This window comes from Vipera berus, assembly GCF_964194415.1.
Source record: "Vipera berus genome assembly, chromosome: 10".
NCBI lineage: Eukaryota > Metazoa > Chordata > Lepidosauria > Squamata > Viperidae > Vipera > Vipera berus.
This window is the reverse complement of record NC_138213.1, coordinates 6,763,685-6,776,953: the sequence shown is the minus strand read 5'-3', so window position 1 is coordinate 6,776,953 and position 13,269 is coordinate 6,763,685. Positions and strand designations below refer to the sequence as shown.

Sequence of the window (13,269 nt, the reverse complement as noted above, 5' to 3'; positions counted from 1 at the left end):
GCAGCCGAGCTAAACCAGAAAAAAGGGGCCGATTTAAATTCCGTTCCATTGCTGGAGCCGCAATGAATGAAAGATACACCCCCCCCCCACACACACACGGGCAGAGGTCACCCAAATGTTTCCAGCTCAACAAACTTCTAAAAGGCTATTTTAATCCCGCCCTATAACCTTGGAGAGCAAATTGGGAGAGCAGAAGACTCTTGTCCTTCTAATCCTAGCAATGGCCACCGTTCCCACACATTCCCTAATTAACCGAAGAAAGGAAGGGAGGGAAGATAAGAGAGACAGAAGAAAGGGAGGAAGGAAGCATGGGAGAAAGGAAGGAGGGAAGGAAGGAAGGAAGGAAGGAAGGGAGGGAGGGAGGGAGGGAGGGAGGGAGGGAGGAAGGAAGGGAAGGAGGGAGGGAGGAAGGGAGGGAGGGAGGGAGGGAGGAAGGAAGGAAGGAAGGAGATTATGGAAGAAAATGCTGTAACTTAAAAAAAAAATCTCTAAAAAACTTGGTGTAAAAAATGGGGGATTTAATGAGAAAGGGAGTGTCTTAAGTCTTCCTGAGGCTTACTATCTATTTCAGACCTTAAAAACACTTGGAACTTCCAAAAATAAAAATCAAGTTAGTCTTTCACATATGGGGGGGGGTTGTCTTAAGGGATAAACCTGGGTTCATGGTATCAACGTCATGCCTTGAACTCCTGCTCAGTGGAAAATATTTGTTCTGTCCGCAACAGTGACCTGACTTCTAAAGACTGATAAGCATGTGGTTTTGTTGGAATTTTGCCTTCTGCAAAGGGGAGTCTGTTATTGGCCGCCCTGCCTTACAATTTTTATACAGAGGTGTACGTCTTAAGCCGTGAGGCCACCCCCAGCCTTGATCGCCTCCAACCACTGTTACAGAAATGTGGCAGAAAAGGGGAGGTGATTGAATACATGACTGGAGAATAAACCCACAAACTATTTAAATAACAGATACATGGAAAGGGAAGGGGAAGAAATATAGCTTCAGTCCTGGAGCAGCGTTCCAGTAAATTTTGGAATGCATCCTGTAAGTAGGACAGACAAAGGCTGCGTGTTTCCATTAGCCTGGAAAATGTTGCGCAGCCCTGGCTTGGTGATGTTGCATGAGCAAATTGTGTCTTTGTGCCATGGGAAAGCTCATCTAAAATTTAAAGAGTAGCTTTAAAATTTAATTTTAAATTAAGATTTAAATTAATTTAAATTTAATTTAAAATGTAAAGTGCCGTGTTGGTGCAGTGACTAAGATGCCATATTCTAACTCTGCCCACTGCTGGCAGTTCGATCCTGACCGGCTCAAGGTTGACTCAGCCTTCCATCCTTCCGAGGTCAGTATAACGAGGACCCAGATTGTTGGGGAGTGGGGGAGGGAAACAGGCTGACTAAGTAAACCACTTAAAGAGGGCTGTAAAAGCACTATGAAGCGGTATATAAGTCTAAGTGCTATTGCTATTCTTTCTACTTTCAAGTCTCAGCATGATTCCAGTCTCTTTCTAAATGTGGCCTTAGCTTGACGAGGAAGGTAGAAAAATATTGACAAGCTTACCTTCTCTTGCCAGTGCAGTATGCCAATTATGGCTAAAATGAAGACACAGACTCCAATTAAGGCAATTGCTGTTAGCAGTACAATGTTGCTGGGGGTCAGGTACAGCTTAGCACTCCAGCTGGGGGAAAGAGAAGAATCCGAGAAAAATCAGTGGTCCTGTAGATGGCCATGAGGAGAAAACCTTCCACAGGTGATGAGGAAAGCCAAGACAGAGACAGATGTTTGACCCATAGCCTCCCTGATGTGGAGCTTTAGACTAGGGAGTAAAGGCATCAGTAACAACTTCTCTCTGTTTCCCAGCACATCTGTCAACGTCAGAGTAACGTTTGAACTTGTATTTTGAAGCTGTTGACTTACTGCAAAGTTCACACGTGCAAACAGAATCAATAGGGAAAAATGAAGAAAATCGGGTGGCGGAAAGAAAACAAGGAGATAAGCCAATTTTCTAAGATTGAGTAATAGTAACTCGTGGGACCGCAAAATAGACAACAGTTATAGAAAATGAAGACATTAAAAGGCTCTGGGACTTTGGAATTCAAAGCGACAAGCATTTGCTACCTAACAACCCACACTTAACAACTGTCAATAGGAAAGTTTAAAAAAAAAGTCTGGATAATGTATGTTGTAGCACCTGGAGACAAGTGTAATATAGGAAAAAGGACTGGGGAAAATCATAAAATACGAGGACCTGCAAACAGAACGACTATGGTAGGGGGGGGGGGGAAAGGAGGAAGAAAGATAGTAGTAATCGTGACGGGCCTCTTGGGTACAATTCCCAAACATCTGGAGCACCATTTGAACACCATTGGCGTTGACAATCACCATCCATCAATTCAAAAGGCAGCTTAACTCGGAACAGTTTCCATCCTGCAACAATGCCTCCAACCCCATCAAACGACAACATCTGCCTGTTCCGGTTTCTTGGGAGGCACTCGATAGGAGGATAAAAATGCCAAATCCAGTCTAAACATCTGGCTAATTGTGCCACAAACCATCGCAGTAAGAATATTTACATTCTCAATTTCTATCGGATTATGGGAAGGGATGCATGTATGGCAAATAAGCAGGTTTTATGATATGAAGGGGTGATAACTAGGAACAGGCCATTTAAAGCATCTCTCTCTCTCTCTCTCTCTCTCTCTCTCTCTCTCTCTCTGTTTTCTTCACAGCATTCACAATGTTTCTTTCACAGCTTCAGCAGGCAAGTTTCGGTTGTCTGAACCAAAGTAAAGAAAGGCAGCTCTTTCCTTCAGCCTCACAGAAGTAACTTTTAGGTAACGCCGATACAGGTGGTCCTCGGCTTACGACCACGATATAGCTCCAAATTTCTTTTGCCGAGTGAGACCTTTCTTGCCACAGTTGTGACGTGAATTACTGGAGTTGTCAAGTTAAGTGAATCTGGCTTCCCCCCCTTTGACTTGGCTGGTCAGAAGGCTGCAAAAGGGGAAATCATGTGATCCTGGGATACTGAGACCGTCGCAAAGATGGATTTTGGTCATGTGACTGTAGGGATGCTGCCAGCCTTGTAAAAGGTGAAAAATGGCCGTCACTTTTTCCCCAGTGCTGTTGTAACTTCAAATGGTCACTAAATGAAGTGTTGTAAGTTGAAGACTACCTGTATATCTTAATTCATGTCACTCAGATGCCTTGTAGTAGACTAAGAAGACCTCCTCCTCCTCCATAATTATAGGTAGAGTTCTTTGAAATAAAGATATAAAACGCATGTGCGCATACACATGCAGATACACATCAATAAAGGAGAATATCTGTAGCTCAGGGTTGGAATGAGGCGTCCTTGGTGCTCTCTGAGCTTGGCTGTTTTCTTGCAGACGTTTCATGACCCAAACTAGCTAACATCATCAGTGTGAGGAGGAGGAGGAGGAGGAGGAGGAGGAGAAGAAGGAGGAGAAGGAGAAGGAGAAGGAGAAGGAGAAGAAGAAGAAGAAGAAGGAGAAGAAGAAGAAGAAGAAGAAGAAGAAGAAGAAGAAGAAGAAGAAGAAGAAGAAGAAGAAGAAGAAGGATGGTGGTTTAAATGAGGGGTCCTTGGTGCTCTCTGAGCTTGGCTGTTTTCTTGCAGACATTTCATGACCCAAACTAGCTAACATCATCAGTGTGAGGAGGAGGAGGAGGAGGAGGAGGAGGAGAAGGAGAAGGAGGAGGAGGAGGAGGAGGAGGAGGAGAAGAAGAAGAAGAAGAAGAAGAAGAAGAAGAAGAAGAAGAAGAAGAAGAAGAAGAAGAAGAAGAAGAAGAAGAAGAAGGATGGTGGTTTAAATGAGGGGTCCTTGGTGCTCTCTGAGCTTGGCTGTTTTCTTGCAGACATTTCATGACCCAAACTAGCTAACATCATCAGTGTGAGGAGGAGGAGGAGGAGGAGGAGAAGAAGAAGAAGGAGGAGAAGGAGAAGAAGAAGAAGAAGAAGAAGAAGAAGAAGAAGAAGAAGAAGAAGAAGAAGAAGAAGGAGGAGGAGGAGGAGGAGGAGGAGGAGGAGGAGGATGGTGGTTTAAATGAGGGGTCCTTGGTGCTCTCTGAGCTTGGCTGTTTTCTTGCAGACATTTCATGACCCAAACTAACTAACATCATCAGAGTGAGGAGGAGGAGGAGGAGGAGGAGGAGGAGAAGAAGAAGAAGAAGAAGAAGAAGAAGAAGAAGAAGAAGAAGAAGAAGAAGAAGAAGAAGAAGAAGAAGAAGAAGAATGGTGGTTTAAATGAGGGGTCCTTGGTGTTCTCTGAGCTTGGCTGTTTTCTTGCAGACGTTTCATGACCCAAACTAGCTAACATCATCAGTGCTAGAAGAGAGGGGATTTGTAGGGGGGGGGAGAAGGAGGAGGGGGAAAAAAGCGATGGTTGCCCTGTATTTAACAGCTTGGCAAATGGCTGCATAGATTATTGGAAGTTCATAAATAGTATGTCAATATATAGCAGGGAGGGAGCATTTAGTCACTCATGGATCATCGTGCGCTTTTCTCAGAACGAAAGCTGTTTGATATCCATTGCACTTAATGCATTTCAGCAAAATGAAATGTCCCTGCCCAATTCACGAGAGCGATTCCAGCTTGGGCATACATGGAAAATAACGCCGTCATTCAGGAGACTCATTCGAAAGAGATGCTCCAATTGTTTCTCCCAATTCTCTCTAGTTAAGTCTTTATTCTTTCTCTTGCTTTTTTTTTTTAAAAAAAAAAGAAAAATAATAATAACGATGTGTGCTGAATTGGAATAACCCAAACCCAAACCAACCCCCCCAAAAAACCTACCTGCCTTTCCTCAATGACTTCTCTATTTCTAGAAATATTTCTTATTCAGGCAGTCTTCGCTTTTTCTCAACCAACTGCCCTATGATTACATTATGAAACAAATGCTCAAGTTCAAAATATTCATAAACCATGATCTTTTTTTTTATTAACAAGAATGGTTTTGTTTTAGGATTATTATAAAGATTTATCAACTGTTGAGGTCAGACTCTCTGATCAATAAGTTTTAAACAGACCGAAAACTGAAATCCATGTAGTCTTTTTAGAACACAGATAAATCTGGAATGGCAGTTCTTCAGTAAACGCCAGGAGTAAAATAACAGAATAATGATTAAAATTCATTTAGAGGAAGGAATTCTTTGACACCTGAATATTTATTGTTTCATTTGAAAGAAGGAGTATCACAACTCAGAGGCATTGCTTTGTGGAGCTGAGATCTTATTACAAGAACCTCATGATGCTTTACCATGTCTTGAGTCATCAGAGCTTAAATTAGATTTCCAAGTTATTCCTTGGGATAATTCTGCATGTTATTTTCATTGTTCAAATCCTTGAATGCCTTTTGTTACTTTTACATGAAGGCATCAATTTTCCTACCTAAGTATATAGTTCTAAAAAGGAATTTGTAATATGTGGCAGGATACTTTGAAAAGTTGTATTTACTCCACTGTATCTGTCAGGCGCGAACAATCAGACCTGCACGCGTAGAGTTCAAACTAGCTACTTTATTGTTCTCTGCCTATAATACAGGAATCTCCCCAGATGGCAGCTTTTGCCTAGGAAAGACCAAATAAGGCTCAAAGGCATCCAGGGAGGGTCAGACCTTGCTCTCTTGTGTTTATGTAACAATTCCAGACTAATTCCCCTCTTGAGCCCTCCTCCCGACAAGAACAGCTACTCTCCAACTGTATCTAATCCTTTACTATGTATGGAAGAGTGAATTCATCACCCAGAGTAAGTAGGAATATTTCTTTTTTCTGGGTTCTGGAGTTTTTGGGCTACCTGGATTAAAACAGCCTGACCTTCTCTTTCATTGGAGAATTTGTTTTATAAAAAGAAACTGAAAGCAAGTGTGTGTGTGTGTGTGTGTGTGGTTGTGTCAAGGAAGGAGTTACGCCAGGGCGAACAGCAGACGGTGGAGTCCTAGGACTCCAGGGTTCAATTCTCTTCTATTGGAGACAGTAGAGATGTGGGAAAGAGACACTTACAACCGTAGCAATACAGAGAGTCCTTGACTTACAACCACAACTGGGGCCAGAATTTCCATCGCTAAGCCAGGCGGTTGTTCAATAAATCACTGCAACCGTTAAGTGAATCATGCAGTCATTAAGTGGATCTGGCTTCCCTCGCTGATTTTGCTCTTCAGAAGCTGGCTGATGGCGATCATACGATCACGAGACACTGCAACTGTCACAAATATATACTGGTTGCCCAGTGTCCCAGTTTCTGCATGTCTTGGCAACGATGCGACAGTCCTAAGGGCAAGGGCCCATGGATCAGTCCCTTTTTTTTTCAGTGCCATGCTAATTTTGAGCAGTCGCTAAACGAAGGGTGGTAAGTCAAGGACCAGCAAGTGGAAAGTTCAGTTCTTGGAGCTGCAAGACTACTGAGAGATAGGGAGAAAGAAAGGAGGAGGGGGGGGGGAAAACCAAGTCCACTGCGAGCAGCAATCCAAGCGCAGAGCTTTACACACCAACTCCAGATATAGAGAACTCTTAAGTGCTGGAGGCGAAAGAAAAGCCCATTTGCACATTTCTAAAGGAGCGGGGTGGGGTGTGGGGTGTGTGGGTGAGTGGTTTTCATGTGCAAATGGACTAAGATGGGCTACAAAAGCTGAAAACCTGGTGTGGGGGGAAAGGAAAGATGTAAAGAGCTAAGAAATAGTTACAATTTTAAAAAAAAGTGTTGCCAGTGCAGAAATAGGAACGTAGAAACAGAACCCAGAGAAATTTATAGCTTCAATAAGAATAGAAATAAACTGGTAAGGAAGACAACAGAATGAGAGAGAGAGAGAGAGAGAGAGAGAGAGAGAGAGAGAGAGAGAGAGAGAGAGAGAGAGAGAGAGAGAGAGAGAGGAAAATAAAGGCAAGCCCAGAATTAATGTTAAGTTTAGAAAAAAAAGGAACGGGAGCTGAACTTTATACAATAAGATAGCTTTCGGGTGTAAAAATCACACACAGTTTTTGTGTTCGGTACTGTATTAAGAAAAACTGTCACAGACGGTTTTTACAAGTGGGATTTGGTACAAGTATCCAGGGACTGAGAGTAAATGGTGTGCATGGGAAAAAAAAAAAGAGAGAGATAAAGGATATCCAGTCCCTGAGAGAAAACAGACGGGGAGACAAAAGATTAGAGATTTAAAGGCAAGTTGGAGAACATTGGCTGAAGTCGTATATCCCCAGGCTGGAGCTTAGATAAATGAAATGCAAAAAAGAAGAGGGTCAACCAAAACCCGTGAAGGAAGAAGTCAACTCTGAAGGGAAACCAGGCCCATCTGAAGTCCTGGTAGGTACACGTAGTCCTTGAGTTACGACCACAGTTGAGCCCCAAATTTCTGTGGCTATGTGAGATATTAGTGAAGTGAATTTTGCCCCATTTTACAACCTTTCTTGCCAGAGTTATTAAGGGAATCGCTGCGGCGGTCAAGTTAGTCACACAGTTGTTACGCGAATCTGGCTTCCCCAAGGACTTTGTTGGTCACAAAAGGGGATCACATGATCCCGGGGACACTGCAACTGTCACAAATAGGAGTCAGTGGACAAGCATCCAGATTTTGATCACATGACCATAGGGGTGCCGCAACGGTCGTAACTGTGGAAAAACGATCGTAGGTCCCTTTTTCCCAGTGCCATCGCAACTTTGAACTGTCACTAAATGAAGTGTTGTAAGTTGAGGAAATACCTGCACTATGAGGGAGATGGTGAGACTCCAAGGCAAGGAGAGGAAAAATGGCTAAAAGAGAGGAAGGAGGAGGAAGGTCAGTTCTCAGAAAGCAGAATGAAGACAGTTGATGGAGGGAAACCATGTAAAGAGACCGCTTAGAGCAGGGGTAGGCAACCTTGGCTCTTTTATGACTTGTGGACTTCAACTCCCAGAATTCCTGAGCCAGCATAGGGAACGATGGCCCCTTCATGACTCGGGGACTTCAACTCCCAGAATTCCTGAGCCAGCATAGGGAACGATGGCCCCTTCATGACTCGGGGACTTCAACTCCCAGAATTCCTGAGCCAGCTTAGGGAACGATGGCCCCTTCATGACTCGGGGACTTCAACTCCCAGAATTCCTGAGCCAGCTTAGGGAACGATGGCCCCTTCATGACTCGTGGAATTCAACTCCCAGAATTCCTGAGCCAGCATTGGGAATGATGGCCCCTTCATGACTTGTGGACTTCAACTCCCAGAATTCCTGAGCCAGCATGGCTCAGGCTTGGAAACCTCTCCCTTTCCCCTCAGCGTGGCTGGCTCAGGAATTCTGGGAGTTGAAGTCCGCGAGTCATAAAAGAGCCAAGGTTGCCTACCCCTGGCTTAGAGAAAGCAAGATCAGAAAGGGAGACCTGAACAGAGGAGTCCAAGAAACTTAGTGATTCTTAGAGAAACACAGTCACCTGGTGAAGAAAATAAATAAATGAAAAAAGCTGAATCTGCAAATCCAGATTCTGGGGTAGCAAGGGGAAGACAAGTATTCTCTTAAAGGAGCAATGGCACTGATGACGTTACCTAGTTTTGGGTAATGAAACATCTGCAAGAAAACAACCAAGCTCAGAGAGGCCCCAGGAGCCCCCCTCAAATATTCTCTTCTATCGGTACCACATTTAAAAATAGTTTTAATTGAATACAATTGGGGGAAGGGATTGAGAACATGCCTGACATTTAGGGTGTTGGATTGCTGATCCCTGCTGGAAAATGGTATTTGTCTCTGGGACAAACGCGTAGGAGTGTAAAGCATGCCCAGCCTATAATTTGGGATGGGGTTTTTTGGGGGGTGGGGGTGGGGGGCATTCTGCGCAAACTAAATATTCTGATTTTATTTTTCCAAGATGCAAAGAATTCTGCAAGAGGAGGAAATTATCAGGTCTCGTTGGAAGATATTTGAGCAAGCATGCATGAAAACTTGTCTGGCGAACTTAATTTGGCTGAAATGAAGAGCGCTTACCTCCGAGGAAGATGGTGAGGAAATGGAATGACAATAAGCTGGGAATTTGGGATGATAGCTGTCCATTCTTGTTTTCTGGTAGCCTGGAATGAAGAAAGGTCCCCCAGCGGACACTTGTTAGTTCATCTTACTAAATAAAACGATGCTGCAGAAACCAAATCAATTCATTTTTATTTACAGCATTTAAACAATACATTTAAAAAAAAACCAATGTTGTTAACATTTTAATTTAACTTAAATTTAATTAATTAAAACAAATAAAATGCTACAGTTCTCTGAAAACTGGCTAATTCTCAAAAGAATTTTTTGCCCCCTAGTTAAGTTCCAAGGAATTTTACTGATGGTGGACAATGCCATCCTTGTTGGTAAACTCCGAAACTTTCTTGGGGGGGGAGGGGGAAGATTTTTAAAAATTCCCCTGGGAATTTTCACGCCAGCAAGATGGAGGGACCCAGTAACAGCGGTGGTGGGTTCACCGTTGGAACACCTGAAGGACCAGGATGGAGAAAATCTATCTATCTGGTGTCTAAAGAGTTGATCCCTGCTTGAAGGCATATAATCAACGATCACATAAACCCACAGTTTGCAGCATTGGAGAATGCAATTCACACCAAAATTATTATTATTATTATTAATTGTTCTAACTGTCAGGAAGTTTTTCCTTAGTTCCAGGTTGCTCCTCTCTTTGGTTAGTTTTTATCCGTTGCTTCTTGTCCTGCTTTCAGGTGCTCTGGAGAATAGCTTGACTCCCTCTTCTTTGGGGCAACCCCTGAGATATTGGAAGGTTGCTAGTCCTTCTCTTCATTACACTAGACATTCCCAATTCCAGCAATCATTCCTTATATGTTTTAGCCTTCAGTCCCCTGATCACCTTTGTTGCTCTTCTATGCACTCTTTCTAGAGTCTCAACATTTATTACTCTATACCTAAGAGAAGAACCCAACATGATTTGATTCCAGGGCATGACCCTGAAACATAACTCACAGATTTATCTTAAATATTAAGATAATTCCATGCAGAGTAGTGCTTTTAACATACCTTTTCCCCCGAGGGGCGAGGGATGCCGACGAATAAACGATCAAGAAAATTAGCACTTCGACCCAGACCTAAAACCGTATATGGAAGCTGCAGGGCGAAGTGTGCAGACTGACTCAGCTGTCCAGCTAGAATGCAATTAAAAAAATATATATGGCACAATGCATATGTTGCTTAAAGCCTTCAAAAGGAATGCCATTTTTTTACCAGTTGATTGCCTGCCACTAAAATTGAACTCTATATCGAAAAGAATCTCACAGTGACATTCAGCATTTATGCAGCGGGGTTAAAGCTCAGAGCTCTTCATGTTATTTTTTGTCATATATATATATATATATATATTATTTTACAACAAGCCTGTTTAAGCTAGAACAGGAACAGTAGTGTTGCTTTCAGCTTGCGCAACGTGGACGCGAAGCTTTGTGTCCTTTTTTCATGTAAAGCCATTCAGGGCGCTTGTCATTATGGTGAAATTGGAAACGAAGCCATTACTTTTTAGCGGAAGCTTTTCTGAAATGGTTTCGCTGTTCAACAATAGACTTGATTATATGAATCACGGAGCTGAATTTGCTGATAGGCTGTTTCAAGCAGGCAGGGAGAAGGGGAGACAGTCTAACAGACCAACTAGGCTAAAAAACAAACACGGAAGTCACGCTGGAGAGCAGTAAGTCACCTTGACCCATTCATTTCATCTTGTTAGTTATGAGCATGACATTCTTCTGGGTCTTACGTGCTCCGACACATGCACATAAATTAAATTAAGCAATCCGAGATCGACTTGAAAATTACAGCCCGATAAATCACAGCTTGGGCAATAGGTTGGAACTCAACAGATAGAATTTTGTCTCTGCTGCTAGGCTGCCTTATCAACCTTAATTCGTTCTTTGGCACATTTTTTTTCTTTCTTTCTTTTTTTTAAAAAAACGATCTTGGATGTTTGACATGGAGTCATTCTACCTCTTGAAAGGAAAGGGCAATAGAGAAAACCTCTCGTGCCCTGGACGCCTGGTTGATATTTTTGACTTGGCATTCATTCAGAGCTATTGGGAACTTTTTGTTTTCCTGGGTAAACAGGAAGAGTTTCCCATCTGATCTTTGGCTTGTTAAAGTAGATCCTTGATGCATAAAACCTGACACGGAAGCTGATCTTAATATAAGCAGGTGTCAGAAGCCATATCTATATTGCTTTCCTATTTCTCTTTCCTATTTCTTCCCTGACCCAATTCCCATTCTCTTCTCTCCTTGGGTTCTGCCATACTCCTGGAGGGGAGTGGGGGGCAGTGCTTGCGGGCTATTGCCTTGGACTTTGTTTTGCTGCACTACCATTATTCCCACGAATGAATCCTTAATAGTTAATTTATTGCATATTTATTTACAGGTGGTCCTCCACTTCCAACCTTAATGGAGCCTGGCAATTATCCTTGTAAATCACGATGGTTGTAAAGCATGTCACCGTGTGACCCGGGCCTGATTTTACAACCTGCTTTGCTGCGGTAGTTAGTTACGCGCGAAGGGAACAGAGGTAAAGGGAACACGGTTGTTGTTAAATGAACCCATTGTTTGCTACGGGGTGGGTTGTTTTTTTTGCTGGAAACCAGAAGTAAACACCAGTCCCTCCCTCCCCCCCCAAAAAACATTGCAAATCGTGGTCACATCAAAACTTCAGAACTGGGTCCTAAAGTAGCTTTTGGGAGGGTCCACTGTCAGGTGCAAGAAAATCAGGAACCAGGACAGAGTTCAAAAGTATTATGAATTCCTTTTCATGAGACCTGTAGACAAGAATCTGACCTAATGTTCAAGGTGAATTGGCATCAGATAAGAGTCAATGGATTTTAACGAGGGTGGGCTTAGATCTCTTATGAGGGCATAGAGACTCCAAACTGATGGCGCATTTGACACCACCCCCGGGCTCAGCCTAGTATTCCCTTACATTCATCTGAACTTTGAACGGTAGCTAAGCGACTAGTCATAAGTCCAGAACTACCTGTATATATCCCCATAGATATACGGGTAGACAACTACTGCAACCTGCGTGTGTGTGTGTGAAAAGGTCACCAAAATTAGCAGTCTCATACTCTGCATCCTGCCATCAACTTCACCAGCTGCCAAAAAAGCCAACACAGTGCTAGGCTGCATTAACAGAGGGATAGAATCAAGATCACGTGAAGTACTAATACCACTTTACAATGCCTTGGTAAGGCCACACCTGCAATACTGCATCCAGTTTTGGTCACCACGATGTAAAAAAGATGTCGAGACTCTAGAAAGAGTACAGAGAAGAGCAACAAAGATGATTGGGGGACTGGGGGCTAAAACATATAAGGAACGGTTGCTGGAATTGGGTATGTGTAGTTTAATGAAGAGAAGGGTGAGGGGTGACATGATAGCAGTGTTCCAATATCTCAGGGGCTGCCACAGAGAAGAGGGAGTCAAACTATTCTCCAAAGCACCTGAAAGCAGGACAAGAAGCAACAGATGGAAACCAGTCAAGGAGAGAAGCAACCTAGAACTAAGGAGAAACTTCCTGACAGTTAGAACAATTAACCAGTGGAACAACCTGCCTCCAGAAGTGGTGAATGCTGCAACACTGGAAGTTTTTAAGAAGAGACTGGCCAGCCATTTGTCTGAAATGGTATAGGGTTTCCTGCCTGAGCAGGGGGTTGGACTAGATGACCTCCAAGGTCCCTTCCAACTTATTATTATTATTATCTCTCCAAGTGGTTGTAAGTGGGAGTAAGGCACTATTGTGTAAGAGAGCAAAAAACCCCAAACATCCTCCCCTCCCGAAAAGCAGCTTCCTCTTCCCTGGTCTGGACTGTTTAAAGTTAAGACTGTATTATCTAAAAATGATCGACTTCCGTATGCAGAAAGATGTAAGCTTGTGTTAGAAAGCAGAATGGCTAGAAAAGGAGTTCCCAGTTTGGAACTCTTGGAAAATCATCTCTTTCTTCACTTCCAGAAGATTAGGGCTAAGTGACAGGCCTGACAATTTCTGCCAGCTGGCAAGAGGAACAAGGTGCAGTGAAGTCTGGCATGTTTAATTCATATTTCGGAGCCTTCATTCCGTATTCCAGCATGGTCCAGTGCCCAATTTGATTGAGTCCAGATATTCGTGCCAGGTGAAAATTGCAATTATAGCTGCCACAGCAAAGATGAAAAGTTAATATGGAGAAGAGCAATGCAGCTCGCAAGCAAGAGCAAAATTCTCAAGCATCGGAACGGTGAGCTTTATGTCTGCGCTCGGAAGAAGAAAACAGTTCTGCTGTAGAAGCCTAAA

The 13,269-nt window shown here is 43.1% G+C and overlaps 1 protein-coding gene across 1 annotated transcript in view; it reads right to left on the bottom strand.

Moving 5' to 3' along the window:
- The window catches only part of ITFG1 (integrin alpha FG-GAP repeat containing 1), a 78,034-nt gene that overhangs the window by 4,257 nt on the left and 60,508 nt on the right, over window positions 1-13,269 (bottom strand). Inside the window, exons 15-17 of the mRNA XM_081336051.1 lie at window positions 9,996-10,120; window positions 8,958-9,040; window positions 1,556-1,673 (exon numbers count right to left, since the gene is read on the bottom strand). Coding sequence (XP_081192177.1) covers window positions 1,556-1,673; window positions 8,958-9,040; window positions 9,996-10,120 — 326 coding nt within the window. The remainder of the gene's footprint in view (window positions 1-1,555; window positions 1,674-8,957; window positions 9,041-9,995; window positions 10,121-13,269) is intronic.